At 36.7% G+C, this 20038-nt stretch overlaps 1 protein-coding gene and 1 long non-coding RNA gene across 2 annotated transcripts; one reads left to right on the forward strand and one right to left on the reverse strand.

Moving 5' to 3' along the window:
• Nucleotides 1-78: 78 nt before the first annotated feature.
• tbx21 (T-box transcription factor 21) lies at nucleotides 79-15824 on the reverse strand. Its single transcript, XM_058793631.1, has 6 exons — nucleotides 15073-15824; nucleotides 6842-6996; nucleotides 5577-5698; nucleotides 5235-5393; nucleotides 4815-4876; nucleotides 79-3567 (listed from the first exon to the last, which is right to left on the reverse strand). The coding sequence occupies exons 1-6, from the start codon at nucleotides 15603-15605 to the stop codon at nucleotides 2772-2774; spliced, it is 1827 nt and encodes a 608-aa protein (XP_058649614.1). The 5' UTR covers nucleotides 15606-15824; the 3' UTR covers nucleotides 79-2771.
• A 162-nt stretch (nucleotides 15825-15986) lies between these two features.
• Nucleotides 15987-18631, forward strand: LOC131551035 (uncharacterized). Its single transcript, XR_009273689.1, has 3 exons — nucleotides 15987-16054; nucleotides 16172-16220; nucleotides 17348-18631. It is a non-coding gene; the product is annotated as an uncharacterized LOC131551035 (long non-coding RNA).
• Nucleotides 18632-20038: the final 1407 nt, after the last annotated feature.

The following is a 20038-nucleotide window of genomic DNA, read 5'->3' on the forward strand; positions in this document are numbered from 1 at the left end:
CACCTGTATCTGAGGCTCAGTTTGCTTGGCTGAGGAAACTTATTAACGAAGCACCTCTTTTATTGTTAATAACATTACTTAAATTGTTGCTTTTAACAGATAGACAAGGATGGTGCCAGAGAGAATAACCTAAATAGGTTCCTGCTATTGACACTCAAAGATATGAGGAGCATAATGTCCACCAGGGGTCAGCCAAAACATGGATTGACTGCTAATATGACAACAACAGACAATTTGTTCATTATTTTCAGTGCACATCAACAGTAAGAAACGTTTCAGTGCATTTCAGTGTATAAAAAGAAACCAAACATGAACATTAATTATGCATCTTTTAAATTAACATAGAAACACTTTAATTGCACTTTAAAATACAAATTTGTTCTTTAACGTTGATTGTCAGTTAAATAACATTTGCTGCTATCTCTTGCAGCCATTTGCTTTTTGTTTATCATTGTCAAATTTTTAATAACTAACCTTAATAAACCCATAAGCAAATTAATGAATTGCAATTGTGAAATATTACAAATTTCCCAGCTAAATAACTAAGGCAATGGCATTTTAACATAATGTAGTCTTAACCATATTACTCTTGTTTTGTTTGCTTTTGCATCAAAATACATGTATGAAAAAATAAACAGAGGCAGTTAGAGTCAGTTTGCTGACTTTAGAAAAAAAAAAAAAAAAAAAACTTGTGATCACAGAGTGGCCACAGAATATTGATACCATGTTGGTTTTTGCAGCACTTTACAATTTCTCGGAAACTTCTATGAACACGGATGGCAATGCATTTTAACGAAGAGTCATCATTTTTAATTGTTCTATTTTACGATGGTTGCATGTTAGGACACAGACCATATATGCAAGTGTCCGTGTGCATAATTGTGATCAGAAGATGCAGAAAGCTTCTATAAATGAACAGTTCTGAGTTCACAGGTTTCCAGTGTGTCCCAGAAGTCTGTGTATGTCTTCTGCAGTGGCATCTTGTCACCCACTTATCTGTCTGAGGTCATTCTCACCTTTGAATGCCAGCGGTGCCTGATAGGCTTAGACTGAAGGCTCATTCTTCCTCTGTGTCACTGACGTCTGTGTGTGGGCTGTCTGCATGCTACTCTGTTGTTTGAATAAAGATGATGTATAGTCAGTCTGAAGCCCCTGCCAGGTGTCCATTTTTCCACCCTGTCTATCTGTATACCGTCATGTGCAACGCCTCAAGACACGATGCTGTTGGTTTAAGTATGTCCTGTTACAGGTCATCAGATTGACACTAGTGTGTTTATCCTAACTTGTGGGAATTACATATATGAGATATGAGAATTACAAGGCCCTGTCTCAAACAACTGTTGTCACGTGAGTTGCCGGGTTTACTTGTACAGTACGAAAAGTAAAAATAATTTTTTTCAGAATCATAAAACTTAAGCGAGATCAGGAAAGAATTACTGCAGGTCTCAAGGTTCAGTTTTGCGTTGTAAGTTCAAATTTATTAACCTTCAGCTGTCCGTTTTTGTGTTTATCTGAAGCAGTGCATTTTTGTTTCAAGATTTTTGTAATATTTCAAAAAGAAATCACTTATAGTCATGAAGGCTGCATTTATTTGATTCTAAACACAGTAAAAACAGTCATTTTGTTTTGAATTACTCAGCAGCTATACTTCAGTCTTCAATGTCTCATACTGCTTTAGAAATCATTCTAATATGATGATTTGCTGCTTGAGAAACATTTGTGTTGAAAACAGTTGTGCTGCTTAATATATTTTTTGTGGAAACCACAATAGAATTTTGAATGTTTGAAAGAACTACATTTCATTTTTTTGTAACAATGTTATTAGTCTTTGATGCAAAAGTACAAATTTCTTTAAAAAAAATCTTTCAGTCCCCAAAATTTTGAATTGAAAATTAATATAACCACATATATAATAACTTGCGCATTCTATCAAGCTTTATTATGTCTGTCTATTAAAGGATGGAATTCCAGCTGGTGCATACAACCATGCTCTGTTAGACATCATGGCTATTTTATTTCCAGCATGTGTTGTCTGAGTGGCCTGGGCTTTAATGGGCTTATTGATTGTGCTCCCTGTAGGGGTGCATTTTAGGATTGACTGGACACAGAAATGTTGCACTGTAATGAAGGCTCACATTCAAATGCACAATGTATTAAATCTGTATTGTGCTAAATTGTTATGCAGCACTCAAGTGCATGCAACATTACTCTGTTTAAATATAAATCTTCTGCTTAATATGTAAATTTCTGATGTTATTTCCAATGACAGAGCAACCGATCTGAAGATGTTAAATGACGGACTTTTCATTTTTGGGTGAACTATACCTCTAATTCCAACGTTTTTCAAGATGGCTGTGAATGTGATGAAAACAATTTGATTGTTTGTTTGAGCGTGCTTGTGGCGCGTGGGTTTTGTGAGGTGTTTTCATGTGTGTGGTTGACGAGGGGGACGGAGACAGTTCCTTTGGGGGAGTGTCAGCAGGTGTGCTGTGAAATCTTCAGCTGCTAAAGTCACACAGGTCTGTCTGTCTGTGTGTCTCCAGGCCAGTGTCTCAGCGCAGTCACATCGTCTTCATCTTTTGTGTGACAGTGACCTTCAGAACACCTCAACATGACCCCCAAACATCTAACACAGGGAACACAAAGCACAGAGGGGCCACCTAACACCTGGCACTGTAGCTACTATCTCAGAGAGCTCGATCCCTGCGTCTTGGGTCATGCAGACAGACGGTGGGTGGAAGACAGCAGGAGCACAGTCTGAGTGCTGGTCTTCAGTGGGTGTAGAAGCCGTAGTAGCCCGCGTCACTGCAATTGTCCTTTTCGCAAGCCTCTGCGCTGCGGTTGGGAGGGGAATTTTCCGTGCTGGATGTGTAAGGCGACACGCGCCTCTTCTTGTTCTCTCCTCCCTCGAACAAACCTGAGTCAGCTGAGTCCACTGATTTAACTGAGGGGGCTTCCATCCAGGCGTCCTCCCCAGACTCTTTAGACTTGTCTTGGAGCAGTGGCTGGCGCTGGGGATCCAGGAGCGACGGGGAGGAATGGAAGCGTGAATTCACCACTGAGGGAGACGAAGATGCGGCTGGGGACGAGATGGTTCGGAACCAGCCGAGACTAGACCCGGGTTTACTGTGGTGTGGGTGATTAAGGTACTGCGGTGAGGGTCGTCCTGAGCTCCACGCTCCTGCGTTGGCGCCAGAAACCGGCCCGGAAGCGAAGGGGCTTTCAGAGTAGTAGCCCAGAGGGTGGTGCGGGGATGTCTGAATCGGAAACGGCTTGTAGAGATTGTTGGAAGTATATTCACTCTCGTATGCGTTGAAGTCGAGGCGGTTTGGCGGCACCCCCTGCTGGCTGGGCAGGTAAAAGCGGCTGTGAGGGCTGGCGGCAGGGTCTTTGGGGCACTGCTGGGTCATGCTGACCGGCTCACGGCTGTAGAAACGACTTTGAGGCAGGGGGCTCATGTATTGATCAGACAGGTACGGCTGGTGAGGGTAACAACTGCCTGGGAGGAGCTGCTGGCTCTCGGTTGGGGAAGGCGTAAGGCGCTCTGAGTCAGGAGGTGCATAGAGCCTACATGAGGACATAAAAGGGGTCAAAGGTCATCTTCAACTGACAAAACCCCTTCTGAAATGTTACAGTTTTTCTCGATCGATTTGACACTTTTCTCCAATGTAATATAATTGTTCTCAAAACAGATAACACAGCTATTTAAACACAAACTTATCTTAACCAAACAGTTCAATTTTACTACAAAATTAAGCACTGAAATTTTTCAGTTTCTTAAAAGTAAATATTTACATTGAATCTATAGAATTGATTTCTAATGATTATAAACATAGTCTGCTGTATATACACAAATACCTAATACTAAAATACATGTTTATTGCAATTCTTCAACAGGAGTTTTGTTTTAAATATATTGTGTATATCTAAACGAAATAAAAAATAGTTATCCAACTCCAAACACCCATGTGAAAAACTAAATGCCCCTCTAAACTTAAAATCTGTTTGTGCCACCTTTAGCAGCAAGGAACTGCAAACAAACTCTTCTGATACTCTCTCTAGTTCTTGCTGCTAAAGGTGGCACAAACCGACTATATATATATATATATATATATATGCTCTTGTTCCATTTGCTTTTGTTCCAAACTGTGTTTCCTGTGCTGCTGTGTGTGTTATTAAGTGAGCAGTTATTAGTTTGGGGCCAACTGGAAATATACCATGTGCATTTGATGATAAAATACAGAGTTTTGTTTGTTGCGTTTGGACAAATGGTGCATAAATCTTTGTGATTTGTGTAAACGTTTTTTTTTTTTCAGATATTTTAAAGTATTGGTTGGTTTTTTACTAACTATTATGAAAACATTTGAGAGTATTGTTCACAGTGTTTTGAGAAAATTATTTGCATGATTTGTAATTTGGATGAAATTAATGAAAACATACAATCTGTTCAGGACAATTACAAAGTGTTCAGCTCACTGTTAACTGTTTTGAGAACAGTGACCTGAGTTTGGAGAAATGTGTCAAATCCATTGAGAAAAACTGTAATATTATACTATGTTAATAATGCTGCACCATTAATTAAACTGAGAATGAAGTTCCTGAATTTTAATTGAATTTAGGTAGTAAACAGGATGCAGAATTGAATGTTGGCTTGACTAAGTCTTATTTTGTAAAAAAAAATTTATAAAAAGGCTTGAAGTTTGAAGGTTTCTAGATAGATAGATAGATAGATAGATAGATAGATAGATGTAAATGACAAGTAGTGTTCCACAGAGACCAATTTTCTGTATTTAATTTACTTCAGGCTTACTTACGTGTCATAATTGTCCCGGAAACCTTTAGCAAAAGGGTTATGATCTATTTTCAGCTGAGTGATCTGTGAAAGAAATGGCAGGGGAAGAGGTTGGAGAAAGGGCAGAGAGAGAGAGGGTAAGAGTAAAGTCACATGGGTACAGGAAGCATAGCCAGGGAGACATTACTGCCATTACGAAATAATTGATGAATTACACTCATACTCTTTCCTACAGTCAGACTTAACATCTTCTGCACATACACAACACTTTACAAACATCACAGACTCAGAGTGCAGACATAACACAACTCTGTCGTCTGGGTCATCCCACACTGTCATGACATGTATGATTGCTTGCTGTAAGCAGTGGTTATGTGGCAGTTGCAGTCTGATTAATAAGAAAATAACCCACAGCATGATGCATTCAGATGACGTGACTTACATCTGCATTCTGGTAGGCAGTGACGGCAATGAACTGATTCTCAGGGAAGACAAACGTCTGAGTTTTCGAGGTCAGAAAGGGATCCTCCGTTCCATCCTCTTTCACCTCCACGATGTGAAGACGTGGTTGGTACTTATGGAGCGACTGCAGCACTATCATCTGTATTCCAGCAATGCAATTGTTAGAGAAATAGTTCAGATATGCTATGGTGTTATATATTCTACCTAAATGATAAACGTAATCTCTGTTTGACTACGACCAATGTTGACAGAGATGACTCGGGTTTGAGTATGTTGCAGTAAGTCGGCTTTAATGTAGGAGTTTATTATTATTTTAAATTACCTGTGCTACATTATTAGAGCTGCCTTTGTTATTGGTAAGTTTCAGTTTGCCAAAGGAAACTTCCTGTCTCATCCAGTGATTCCCAGTGTTGGGAGAGTCTGGGTGCATATACATTCTGTTTCCTGTAAAAAAAAAAAAAAAAAAAAAAAATTAAGCACTTAAGCATAAATATATAGGCACTGAATGCAATTTAAATATTCACGTCTTTAAACCACATTTTACTGTCAGTGACACAGTATTTTATTGATATACACCATTTAAAATACCATTTAGGTTTGGGGTCCGTATGATATTTTAATGTTTTTGAAAGAAGTCTCTTATGCTCACCAAGGTTGCATTTTTTTGATAAAATACGGTAAGTTATATTGTGAAATATAATTACATTTTAAAATAATTAAATTGTTATTGTTTATTTTCTATTCTAATATATTTTGAAATGTAATTTATTCCTGGAACTCCAGTATTCAGTGTCACATGATCCTTCAGAAATCGTTTTATGCTCAGGAAACATTTCTTATTATTCAAAGTTGTAAACAGCTGTGCTGCTTAATATTTTTGTGGATACTATTATATATTTTTTAGGGTTCTTTGATGAATAAAGCATTAAAAAGAGCAGTGTTTATTTGAAACAAAAAGTTTTGTAACAATCTTCTTATTAGCAGTCTTTACTGTCACTTTTGATCAATTTAATGCATCCTTGATTAATTAAAATATATATTTAAAAACATTTACTGACCCCAAAATGTTAAGGATAGTGTATTTTTATTTATTATTGAATTATTTGTAATATTTGCTTGTTTTTCATACAGTATTTTATTTTATACATTTTTATTATATTATATAATTATTATAATTATAGAAGTGCCATATTTAGGCAAGGAAAGGTCAGGAGTTTAAGTAGAGAAAAACTAGGTTGAAAGAGGCAGAAGTATGAGTATTTAAATGCATGAGCCAATTAAGAGTGCAATGTCAAATGTTTCACACTTGCACTATCATGCAGTCACCCTTTAGCAGCAATTGCAGTGCAGAGCTGTTGTGGTGGGCCACATGCTTAGGTTCCTCTGATTGTGGCATACAGTGGTATCAGAAACACTCATGCACTTTTAGCCACAAAAAGACAGAGCTATTGGCATGTGAAGTTTTCTGCACTGCTCAGAAAAGACTCGCACTGCAAAAACCACAATGCAGATAAAGACATTTATCTTGTTTGTAGGGTTTAAAAGTAAATAGTGGGCAGAAAAAGGCACCGTGAGACTGTTGAGTACCTGGCATGTTGCCTTCTGCCTTGCCGCACTGGACCCATTTGCCTCCTTGGTACCTCCAGTGATGCTGGTCTGCAAGAACCACGTCCACGTATATGTTATAATGAGCCGAGGGGTCCAATGAGCTGATGTTAAAGCTGAGGAAAGGGAACATCCTCCTGTTGACAGTCAGATCAGAAAACACAAGATAAGATCATGTTATTAGGGGTGCAACGATAATAAAATTTTAGTCATCAGCGATAAGCTGACAAACAAATATTTTTGTTATTAATATATACTTTTGTTTTTATTTTTGATTTTGTCTAAATCAAATAAATACATTAGACATAATTACATTAAATGAAAATAACTATAATAAATACTATTTGTCAATATCAAATTGATGCAGTTAAAAAACAAAAAAAATAATATATATATATTTCAATATTCACTGATAGATATTCATTTTTTTAGAATATTCATTTTGATGTTTGTGAAAGAAAAAGTTTACTTTAAAAATATTTCTTATAAAGGTGTCAAATATATATTTTTTTTATCTTTGATGAATAGACAGTTCAAAAGAACAACATTTATTTGGAATCAAAATTTTTGACCAATTTAATGCATTCGTGCTGAATAAAAAGATTAATTTCTTAAAAAAAAAAAAAATTGTCTGACCCCCATATTTTTAATGGCATTTTAAATGTTAAATATATTATTTACTTTTTGTAGTTGTTTATTTTTATTAGTATATTTTGTATTGTATTATATATTATTTTACACATTTTATTATATTAGAATTATATAAGTGCCATATTTAGGAAATTAAAGGTAAGGGGTTTAGATAAAGAAAGACTAGGCTACAATAGTATTTTGAATATTTTATTGAGTGTATAATGAAAATATAACTAAATGAAGAACTATAACAATGAAATATAACTGTAATATGTATTAATTAATGCGACATATTTTTTTCATCAAATATTCATTCTGAATGTTTGTGAAAGGAAATTTTGTTATAAAATAACTAGGTGACACCCACTCTCTTTAAGAAATAGTGGTTTTAAAAAGAATTATGGTCTTATGCTATCCTTTATGCTAAGGTCATGCTAGATGATTGCAATCTAAAAATATGCAGAAATGGTTTAAAACAAATGTCAAAAATGCTCCGATACAATATATGAAATTCATTAATAATTGATACGGTCCCAATATATCATGCATCTGCACATGCTTATTTGAATATGCTTGTATATATGCAGGTGGTATTTCGTGGTAAGCAATAGTTACGAAGGCACAGACATTTTGATAGAAAGGCAACTGGGAGCAGGCTGTGTGTGAATCTTTAATATGACAATTAATAAAACATGTTGGGAGATGCATCTGCTTGATTGCCGTAGTTTTCCTTGCTAGACAGATTTTGATCACGGTACAGAGATGGAGAGGAGGTAACTGGGAGGTCACTGTGTCCCATGGCAAGGTGAAGTTTACAAAAACGTGACTTAAGACTCAGTAGACCCAGTATGAAATGTGCAGCTTCTGTTTTTCTGTGCCTTTCTGCCTTGGCACCACTTGTGATAAAACACACCTCTGACATCAGCCATGCTGGCTTTAATTCAACCTCACCCAATACTATGACGCTTTCGGTCTCACTAACACACTCCAGAGATGACGTCTATGCCACATGGCTGCCTCTCATTCAATAGATTCAACAGTTGCGGGCTACTGCTCATGCTTGCGTGTTTCCCCTCAGCCGGATGCTCCTGTCAGGTGACACTCAAGTGCAGTTGTCTGCTCATATCTGTGTCCATTCCATGAATTGGATACACACCAAATAATTTGTATATGGCTCAGAATGGATTTAGGTTGTGAGCATGTTTATAAAAAATCTCTCACTCTCTATTTCGCTCTGTCTCCTGTGCCTGTGAGCTTGCTGAGTGAAACTTTACACCTTTTTCCCATTGGGAAGAGTATATGAGGGTCAGATTTTTAGAACTAGTTCAACTTTATATATGGCTGGCTTGAAATTAACCCAAAATAGGTTGGAAATTAAAAATCAGACACATATCAGCAATAATCAAATGGTGAAAATGTATTAATAATCAATTTAAAAATAATTTACAACCTATTTTGGGTAAATTTTAAGCAGGAAATATAGTAATTGTTAAGCAATAGTGTATTTATTTAACTCGGCACATTTTTTTTTTTAGAGTAAAATGATATGTATAATACTGCACAAATGTTTGGGGTCAGTAAGACTCTGTTTATTTGTTAATTAAAAAAATTAATACTGTTATTCAGCAAGGATGCATTAAATTGTGATCAAAAGTGACAGTAAAAACTTCTATACTGATACAAAGAATTCTATTTCAAATAGAAAATGATGTTCTTTTTGAACTTTCTATTTTTAATAAAGAACCCACAAAATATTAATCACCATCACTGTTTTTTATCAAATAAATGCAGATTTGGTGATCATAAGAAACCTCTTTCAAAAACATTCAAAAATATTACCGACCACAAACATTTGACCATTATACTGTAGGCCTAAGTAACAAAACTAGCAAATCTATCGAACCCTAAAACAATGTTAAAAATATTCATGATTAGAAAACAATTTTGCATTTCTGTTTGTCATTTAAAGAAATAGTGCACCCAAAAATGCTAATTATATGCTATGTGAATGTAAAATGTGAACAGATTCTCTGAACTCTGTTGTCTCTGAAGACTTTGTACTTTTATTTTTTATTTTTGATGTTCAACAACTCAAAAGCGCAGCTTGCACATTCTACTAAATATCTTATTTTGTGTTTCCAAGAAGTTGCACCCGCTTCATTAAGTGGAAAGAGACGACAAAAACAGACCGCTTTGAAACAGAGAATTAAGAGCTGTATTTCAACCTGAAATAAGTTCAGTTTCACAATTTCTCTTTTCAAGTAGGGTAAAGGACGCCTATCGAGGATCAGAGCATGAGGACGATGACACTCATTTGCTACAGGGCGGCATAACACAAGCGGATGGACTGCCCACCCACGGGCAGCTGTAATCAATCATCATTCTCAGATGTAGCCCTGCCATTGTGGAGCCTTGTGGTGGTGAAGAGACCGAGCAGGTGAAGGGTTTCTTCTTCCACATCAGTTGTCAATATAAGTGAAAACAGAAACCAGAATCGTCTCTGTATCATTCAACGCTCATGCACTGCCTCCTCACTGAGTTATAACTATACCGTCTGTGGCAGTCACTTTCCTCATCTGACTGAGCCTCAGAAATTGTCATACTTATTTAAAATGAGACATTTATAAGAAATCAGTACCTGGAGAGGGGGAAACCAGTGAGTTTGCCACTGAGAGGAATGTTTTGCATGAGTGGGAGGTTAAGGTTTACGACAAAAAAGTTAGAGGTTAACCTTTGGAAACTTATCTGCCACTCCTTGACTCAGTGATGGAGCCTTGAACACGGTAGTAGGTGGTTGCCAAACAAAAGTGCCTCCTCTGCTGTCTAGGACTTTAGGAAGGTACAGTTTTCCATACATATATGTGTTTCCCCTAAGCAGAAGAACTGCTTGATGTGATCAAGGCAACACTGCTCAGTAAGAAAGACAGGAAGGGACACTCAAAAGGAAAAAAAAACCTGTCTGGATATCGACTGGTGGTCACTAATTCGCCAGGACAGAAGTTCAGGTCCAGTTTATGTCATCCTCGTAGTCTTGATCTTCTAAAAACACGCCAGTCTGCAGCTTCTAGCTCACTTTACACCGAAAAGGTAAAATATCAAACATGACACATGCAGATTGACATGTACAGTAAATACGGCATGTTTACGTGGTTATTGTAAGCTATTATGCGAATGTGGTTAAGTTCAGAAACCACGATATATTTGCTGATGTTGGAGAACCGTCATAGCTGTAGTGATGAGCTTGTAGCACGGCTGCTGAAAAACAGTGGCTGGAAATGGAGCAGCCAGCAACCACAGTTACATGCGATCCCTTTGATATTGATGCTGTTCTACTGATGTGCTACTGTCACAACTCATTTGTTACTGTCAGAGCTGCTTGATGGGATTCTGCTGGAATCATGTTCACAGCGATAGGTCTGTCCTGCAGTGAGCAAAGACGATTCAACAAGTTTGCTGCTTCTAAGGTCTGTTTTTTTTGCAGCAGAACTGCATAAGCCATGTTACCATATACAGCTGAACAGGAAGTGATTGTTAGTTGAAAAAAAAAGAAAGACACAGAGCTCAAATGCTACAGGCAGAGAGACCTTGATTGGTGCAGGGGGAGAGATTGCATTTTATGCAGAGCCTGGACGACCTCAAGAATATTAATAAAACTGACGCACTGATATTTCACGGGTTGCTCCTGCTGTAAATCTTTACAAATGCATAAATAAAGTGGCCACAAAAAGTAGCACACCTAAAACTGTATTATTATATAATAAAATTTTGAAGCATTTTATCTATTTTTTTTTTAAAGAAATATAGCACTTTTCAAGCAAAACTTTTCAAGCTCAAAACAAAACAAAAAAAATTGTTAGGTTTCATATAAATATCATTGCATTTTTTGAACAATTTTTGCTTATTTAACCTATTGTCCATAGGTCATGTGATGAAAAACATCTGCGGTTACTCTGCTATGGGATTTTTGTGAACGTTTTACATCTACTAAAATCACCTTGACATCTGTTAGTAATTGAAAAATGGTTCAGAAAAAGCTACCATTTTTTTATTATACACTTAAAAAATTTACTTTGAGACCATTTTCCCTCAGAAATGATTAATACATTTCACAAATAATTACACAGAAATGGCAATGAATTAAAAGTTAAAGTAGAAAGACTGAAACATTACTTTCTTGTAAAATGTACTCCAATAATCTTTATTTACAACTGCGAAAAATCTTTTTTACAGTGTATGCAATTCAATGAATGCAATTTCTGCATTCTTAAAAGGATAGTTCACCCAAAAATGAAATTCTGTCATCATTTACTTTATTCCTTATGCTGAACACAAAAAAGAAGATATTGTGAAGAATGCTAGTAATCAAGCAGCTTTGGAGACCATTGACTTCTTTTGAGAAATAAATAAATAAATCATTTCTCAAAATATCTTTTTTATGCTCCACAGGAGATGGAAAATCATACAGGTTTGGAACGGCATGAGGGTGGGTAAATAATGATGTAACTTTCATTTTGGGGGCTGCTGTTTATAACTGCCGTCTTTATTATCTTACCCAATACTGCAATTTAAGGGAGGGCAAATGAAGGCCAGATAAATTATTCTTGTACTTTAACTTTTTGCTTTGCTGCATGATTTCATTGTGCAGTATATTTCGTTATACCATGTTGTGTTTGAATATAAAAAGTGTAAAGAAGTTCCTAAGAGTTTCACTACACAATTTTAGACTTCACCGGCATAAGCAAATGCTTGGAAAATTTTTAGCTTTTTGTGGTGTCTCATACATGTGAATTCACTGAAGCAGAAAGCTAGCTTTATTTACACATAATGCACAGACCCATGACTCCTCCACAAGACTTACGAAGAACCTACTGATTCACATCTCCTATACAAGCACCTGAGGCAAGAATATATCTTTTATAGCTGATTAGATTGACTTTTATAATGACAGTGAAAAACCCTAGTTCCTCTTTTCAGGCATGTTGCAGATGTGTTTGACAAGACATTTTTCTTATTTATCAGCTACTGAACATGCAGTGGAATGGATTATCTGTAGTTTCATATCTCTCCCACTGACTTTCTGTGTAGCAACATTTTTCATGAATTTTAGTCCAGTTATTAGTCTGGCAGTCGCTTGTTCCCTTATTTGGATCTCAGACTAGCATAAAAGCAAGACAACGCTCACCTACACCAATCTATGTTTAGAGCTCATTGCCCCATGCCTGTTTAAGTTTGTGAAACCTGGTGGCAGGGGTGAGGTTAGGGGCTAGTTTTAGAGTTCGACTTGAAAAGGGCCGAAGACCTCTACTCTCATCTCAGGCTATGGGCCTTACGGTGCATTTCAAAGTCTCGAATCGGACTGCACCTCGACTTCTGAGGAAACGTGCATCACTGCACTCACAAGGTACCAGACCAGAGGAGAGAGAGCAAAGAAAAAGCGAGAAAGAGAGCGAGAGAGAGGAAGAAAGTGCCTTCCTTCATTTCCTGCACTTCAAAGCTACCTCCACTGATGTGTATGGCCATCAGAGTCTCAGTGGTGCTCACCAACTTTACCCCCAAATGCACCACCCCCTCCTCCTTACTTTTCCACTTCCTGTCTTGGGCAGAATTACCTGAGCTCTGACACTCACTGGCAATGAGAACCAATAAAAATAACCCTCATGTTGTAGATCGTACAAACCAGAACGTAATAATAATTTACAAAAAATATTGTGTATTTCAATAAACTGACTCAAACTGATGCAGTCTGAAGCATGTGAGAAGATTACTTCAGTAGATTAGATACAAACAGGATTCAGAGGCAAAAAATGTATCGTCAATATGCTGATTCAAAACAAAAAAGGTTTTCTTGCTTAAGTTAAAGATTAAATCTCACAAATAGTCAGTTTAATTGTTACTCGCACATACAAGGGTGATTTGAAGTCTTGTTTATGTAACATCTTTAATATGAATGTATACCATTAATAAACTAAAAATTGCACCGTTGAATTTCTTTCTTTCTGAATGTATTTATTTTGAATGCCTTGAGCACAGCTGTAAAGACGGTTTGCAAAAGATTTCAAGGCACCTGCCAGTAGGTTACAGGTTACAAAAGCGTGCATTCACACACTAACATCCTCACAAACAATTGTAGCCTACTGTACACACAGATGCACGCATATCTGCGTAAACACATCCAAACTATAAATAATAATAATATTAAGAAAAAAAATAAATACATATCTCTGTTTTAACAATTTTGACAATGAGGGATTAGTTTTTAGGTGGTGCATATAGTACAGTACAGTACAAAATAAAATAATGAAAGTTATAATTGATGACCATGACATCAGTGGGAGTTTTTAAAGCAATATCATGGTAGCGATTTTACTGCTATGATATATAATATAATATTGGTGTAGCATTATTTTGTGAAATTCAATCAGTAGTTAAAACACCGAGAGGAAAATGTTTTGTCAGTTTTTCAAGGTCACGCCTGCTTTCAATACCAAATTTAAAATGTGTATTATTTCTTAAAATCTAATTTAATATGTCATATATGTATACTGAAAATGCTTAATAAATTTCAAACTACAAGTGTTAATTTTTTGTCTTCTGAATAATTTTTATGGATTTAACGTGTAAGCGTGTAAGTTTTTCGCATGCTGTCAATTCTCATACATTTTAAAAGGAATCATTTTTATGGTGACTGGTGTGATCAGCTTAGATATTATAGGTCAGTGCAACAGTTTTAAGCGTTATTTATTTATTTGAACATTCAAGAATCTGTGACAAATACTTTCATCAAACTGACTTATAAGGGCCTACTTAGAAACAATACAATGTAGTTTTATCAGTCAACATTTTAAATTTGTATTATGCAATGACTATCTAATGTATGCCTTGAAAGCAGCTCTAAAATGAAAGTGTTGCACATCTGTAGACTATAATCATCAGAGACATGTTTAGATATTAATGCTTGGTGACCTGTCAAACGTCCCCACAAGCACTTTCCTCCCTCTCTGGGGTCCCTAGGGAACACCGCCAGTGGTTTATAAATCACATTTTAAATTAATAGTGCGTTTTTTAATTTTATTATTATTATTACTCACACTATAAACGTATGTAACTAAGTTTGATTATCACGTTCTTTCATAACACTGCCGTCATTTTTCTCAGCATTTAAAAATAACGTTTCCAAAACATTATCAGAATTCGAAAACTCCTTTCAGAATTATTCCAGACAATGAAGTAATTCACTTTCAAAGAGTTGTGTCAGAGTGCATCTTGGTGCAGTGAGAAAATTTGACAAATTGCAGTATTTGTTTACTTTTGACAATAACTGAAACCAGGTCGCGGTCTGGAGAAAAAAAGATCAGATCAAAGATCTCTGTAATTAGGCTTCTAAATTTAAGACACATATGCCAAGGACTCGGTTTCATGCCCACCTGTCCTGGCTGGCACAGCTGGCATTTAGATAAGTACACAAGTAAGAGGACCAAACATTCAGTTTCTTTTTATGATCCATGCTGTTATCGCGTACAAAAACATTACCATGATAACGACGTTTCTGCTAAAGAGTGGCAATCTATTATGCTTCTTACCGTCCTTGTTTCGTTATGATCATCTCTGTTTGGTACTTGTGGAACTTTGCCCACAGCGGGTAGTTGTTGAGGAGCACTTGAGTCTTCCCAGACACCTGTAGACCAGGTAAAGAGTACATCGGTGCTCGCGGATACCCGTGCTGAAAAGACGCCGGGTAACCGTCTGCGCTGCTCGGGTACAAGTCTTTACCGTTGGCTGAAGAATACGCGTCGGCTCCGGCTGGAACGTAAGTATGTCCCGTCCCGCTCCGGCTGGTGAAGTGACAGCTGCCGAGCGGAGCCGGTGCGTAAAACCTCCCCGTATGCGCTCCGGCGCTTTGGTGGTGTTCAGCGTGGAACGGCAACGTCAAACTGTCCTGTCCATTTGGAATCGAGTCCTGGTAGTAAAACCTCGTGTCTTGGATGCCCATTTTGAAGTCCGGTAAGTCGCGGTTTCGGTGCAGGTGGCTGTTCAGTTCTGCGTCTTTGGCGAAACTTTGCGCGTCTGTTCCATTCAACATATTGAGATACAAATTCCTGCCTATGCCGCCCATCTGCAGCACCGGTTCGAGCTCACTAGAGGTGTCATAGGTTTAGCGTCCGTATGCTTTAACATTTAAAATAAGACTCCAACACAAATCTCTATAGACTGCAAATTGTGGAGCTTGTCTACAAAGTGCACCGTGTAATCTAGTTTTAAACTACTTGGGAAGTCTTCACTTTGATTTATCTTAATATGTTGAAGACATTGCCACTATGTTTTTGGAATAGGAATCGGACTACAAATACATGATAAGACTCTATGATATATCCATATCTCGAATGGTAATTGGTCCGGAGGTGGGCTTTCCACTAGAGACTGGGCGTGATAGGCTTGATACGCGAGGACGGGCCTTCCCCTATTTACGGGGGCTTCAGTTTGTATACTCACTTAATAGAACTGAACAGTTTTTATAGTGTATATTCACAGAGTGTAAAAAAGTCATTCTTCAGGCGCATGTCGGTGAGTGTATTGAATAATGTATTTTGTATTAGTTTTTAATAAAACAATCAGCCTTCAACTAACTAAAAAGAGTTATATTTAGACTAAATTCATATAACTCATTGAATTTGTTTGCAGGTGTTAATGAATAATATGTGGAATACCAGAGCTACATAAATGACAGAAAGTGAGTCGTTTTCCACCCATTTGAAATTGTTATTTTTCTTTTTGAAACTTACGTTTATCATATTCATTCTTACTCAAGCACACAGGATTTTTTTTTTGTCTCCACTATGAGAGCATCTTTATTGACGTTTTACATATGAAATATTACATCACTGTAAATAAGAGCACTGATTTTTTAATTAATTAATTAATTTGTTTATTTATTTTCTAACCATTCTGTTGTACATGTACAAAATGAAGTTATATGATGATGTTAACAGCAGTATTATATGGCATTTTAGTAACGGCACACACATGATGCCTTAAAGTTCACTATAAGTGTATTTTCCAATAACTAGTGAAAAGTTTCCAACAGCTAGCAATATTATAAAGACAAACACTACATCAGCGTAACACACGACACTAAAATAATACAGTAAATACAACTAATTTAATATGTTATATACAATACTCTATATGCAAAAGGTGTACATAGTAATATAAGACAAAAATAAGAAACTAACTTTTTAAATAGATTCCAAAATGTTATGGTTTGTCCAGGGGATTCTGGGAATGCCTCTTTTAATAAACTACAAGGCAATATTTTTATTTAAAATGCATAATTTCAAATAATATGTAGTGGCTTAATTTCTTTCTGTTTTTTTAAATACTTGATAAATAAAAATTAAAAAAAAAAAATGAAATTTCATGTACTGTCTTATAAAATGTATTTTATGAACAAATTAAATTTAAAAATATTTTAGTTTCCTCACTTTACTTTGTTGTAATGTGAAAACATTAGTCTTGTGTTGACAGTCTGTCTTCTTTTCACTTTATTAGTTCAGGTGCACTCAAGTGACACTGTACACATCATTTGCACAAAATAGTATGCATTCATAAAAAAGTGTGAAATAGTAAACGAAAAAAATCACAATACCCCATTCAACCAACGTTCAACCAAACATAACACCCACATTCACACACACACACACACACACACACACACACACACACACACACACACACACACGCACGCACACACACACACACACACACACACACTTACTCAGTGTCCCCCCAGTGCAGGTATGACACAATTGCCTTTCCACACTGTCATTTCTCTAATTCAACTTCCTGTGTCTCTCCTAGCAAGGTGAACTTACAAGGTCACCAGCTGAACTCATTGGTGTTGACACCCTGGATGATAGCGTATTGTCCCCAATGACACGTCCACAAGGCCGGGCGGCTATACTCTCCACCTGCCCTGTGGGGGTGACAGGCACCTTTTAGGCCTTAGTTAAGCCGATCTTCCGCAGGCGATGTCCACCACAGCCGTTCGGAACACAAATGGTACGCACAAACATCCCTCATCTACCGTATCAGCAATTAAAGAAATCACACTACACACGCAACATGCTGCCCGGCAGTCTTTTAAGCATTTACGCAGCGGCTTTGAATACCACGCATTCTCAAATCTAGTTGGCGCAGTTGTCACAGGTGTATGGCAGTGCTCTGTTCACAGTGTGTGGGTGGATGGATTTTATATTAGCTCAAATCTTCTTTGGAGCAGTTTCTGTATGTAGCTCTATATGCAAAAGCTGTATTTTTATTGTAGCGATAACATGAGAGGATATGGCAATCAAATTATTCATTTCTTCTTTTCTGAATATTGCATTGGTGTTCCCTCAGTAACACTATTATCTGTTTTACAAGGCATAAACGATATCAGCAGATTTTTATGAGGTCATATTCATATCTGTGGTCAGAGTGACAGATGTAGGATGTGAATGATATGACCAGGATCCGACTTCGTTTTAGATTTGGTGAGATATGTTTGGTTTTGAAAGTCAAGCTCTCCTAAAAATCATGTCTTTTCAGTTGACGATCAATCAGAGAGTGATGTGAAAGATTGCTAGATTTCTTTATCACACTTCTTTTTCCTGCAGTTTCAGGGGTTGAGAGTTTTCATGTGGTGGGTTAGTGTAGTGAGGTGTTATTCTGACTCATCCTGTGCAAATGTTTTATCTATACATTAGAGATTTTCCATCAGTAACGATGATCTCTTAAGCTATATACCTTCAGCTATATGCAGCTGTGATAGTTTCAGTGTGTGCTCTCTCTTTCCACAACAACGTATGACTCTCGTCTCAGTGTTACGGAGGGGAGAGGAGGACATAGAGCCCACGGAAACCTGAGCACGCCTAATGCTCTGATGGACCCAAACCATGCTTGCACTCCATCAGTCATGATATGCGGTACCCTTGTTGTCAAAGCAGCTCTTGTAAAATGTCAAGTCTCACTTCCTTTTCCTATTTACTTCATTTTGAACTTTACTCTAATTTATTAAAATAAATAATTAACACTGCAAGCCTAAATGTGCCTGTTTTATTTTGTAATTTTATTGTCTTCAAATAAATAATTTTCCTATTCTAATTTTTTGGACATTTTGTTTATTAAATGATCTATTCTTAGTGTACTTTAGAAATTTGAAGTATGACTGTTGCCATTATGAACACTGACATACAAAAGTGTATCAAATATATTAGCATTATCTGTTTTTGGACTGTTCTCTAAAATTAGTCATCATTGAATTTCATATTGCTGAATAAATCTAAAAAAGACATAAAATAATTTGTTACAGATTATTCAAATTTGTGGATTTACTCACAATCTCTTGGTGATCCTCGAAAAAGTTGCTCATCAGGACCCCAACAGGAAGTGGAAGAAATATTTTCAAGCTTGAGCTTTGCATCCTACCACTAATTAATTTTGTAATATTAATGTTTAAATGCTTTCGGTCCTGCAGTATGACACATCCGCATAATAAAAAGAGGAATTTACCTTTTAATGAGCATACGATTAGTTGAAACTCTACTTCTGTGTATGCTAGCATATAGAAAACAATGTGTCAAAATAGTCCTGTGGTGTGACATCTATTTTTTGGAGCTTATATTAATTGACAGAATACATTAATTGTTTAATTATTTAAAAAGATTCATTGTCACATCGCAGGACTATTTAAATGAACCAGTAAAATCATCAACATCTAAAAATACGCACAAATATGTACATTTTAGCTAAATCTTGATGTTGCAAAAAATAGATTTCCATGTCTACCCATTAGCAATATCGTACAATACACTTTCAGATAGTGATACTTAAATTAATATGTGAATTTATCATGAACTCCAAAGAGAATACATTGTTTGACTGGTGTTCATTGTGGGTGAATATGGAGAGGTGCATGTGGACATGAGTATAACATGTCTAATAATCACTGTGTGAATAGCTCTGATTAGAAAGACTTAGCAGCATATGTTTCTTCAAGTCAGCCCTTACACTAGGCCTTCCTGTCAGGCACGGGGACCTAATTAACGCAACATATGTTTATTTGAAACCCCACTTTGGGTGTGAAAGAAGGCTTTTGGGAGGCACCACCTACAGGGGCTGTGAACATGGGCAGGGGGTCGTTGAAAAGGCGGCAGAATTAAAAGGTGTAGAGAGAGAGCGTTAGAGGAGTGAGAGACAGACAACTAGAGTGAAGTAGAAGTAGAGAACGGAGAAGGTAGCACTTAGTGCTCTGCGGAATTCTCACCCGATATCACATGATCTCCTGGAGAAGTGCAAATGTATTCCACTGCAACCCTAGAAACAAACAAGCTGCCACTTCCTTCGTTTATAATTAGCTGGTAATCAATGCTGAGTCTCTTGGAAAGGGGAGAAAACTTGTCAATGTCCATAAGGTGTTTCAATCAGCAATTTTGCAATTTATGTTCCTCAGTCTTACAGGACACGTGTGGCAAATCGTTCCGGTAAAAATGACAGTTAACACCTACTTTT

The sequence above is a fragment of the Onychostoma macrolepis genome, chromosome 12 (assembly GCF_012432095.1).
Source record: "Onychostoma macrolepis isolate SWU-2019 chromosome 12, ASM1243209v1, whole genome shotgun sequence".
In the NCBI taxonomy this organism is placed as follows: domain Eukaryota; kingdom Metazoa; phylum Chordata; class Actinopteri; order Cypriniformes; family Cyprinidae; genus Onychostoma; species Onychostoma macrolepis.

What these genes read in the sequence shown, in the direction of transcription:
- tbx21 (XM_058793631.1), bottom strand. Translation starts at nt 15,605, where the DNA reads ATGGGCGGCATAGGCAGGAATTTGTATCTCAATATGTTGAATGGAACA. An exon ending in GGCAGAAGGCAACATGCCAG is followed by an intron (nt 5,699 to 6,841) that starts GTACTCAACAGT and finishes TTTTTTTTACAG; the next exon opens with GAAACAGAATGTATATGCAC. An exon ending in GCTCTAATAATGTAGCACAG is followed by an intron (nt 5,394 to 5,576) that starts GTAATTTAAAAT and finishes GCTGGAATACAG; the next exon opens with ATGATAGTGCTGCAGTCGCT.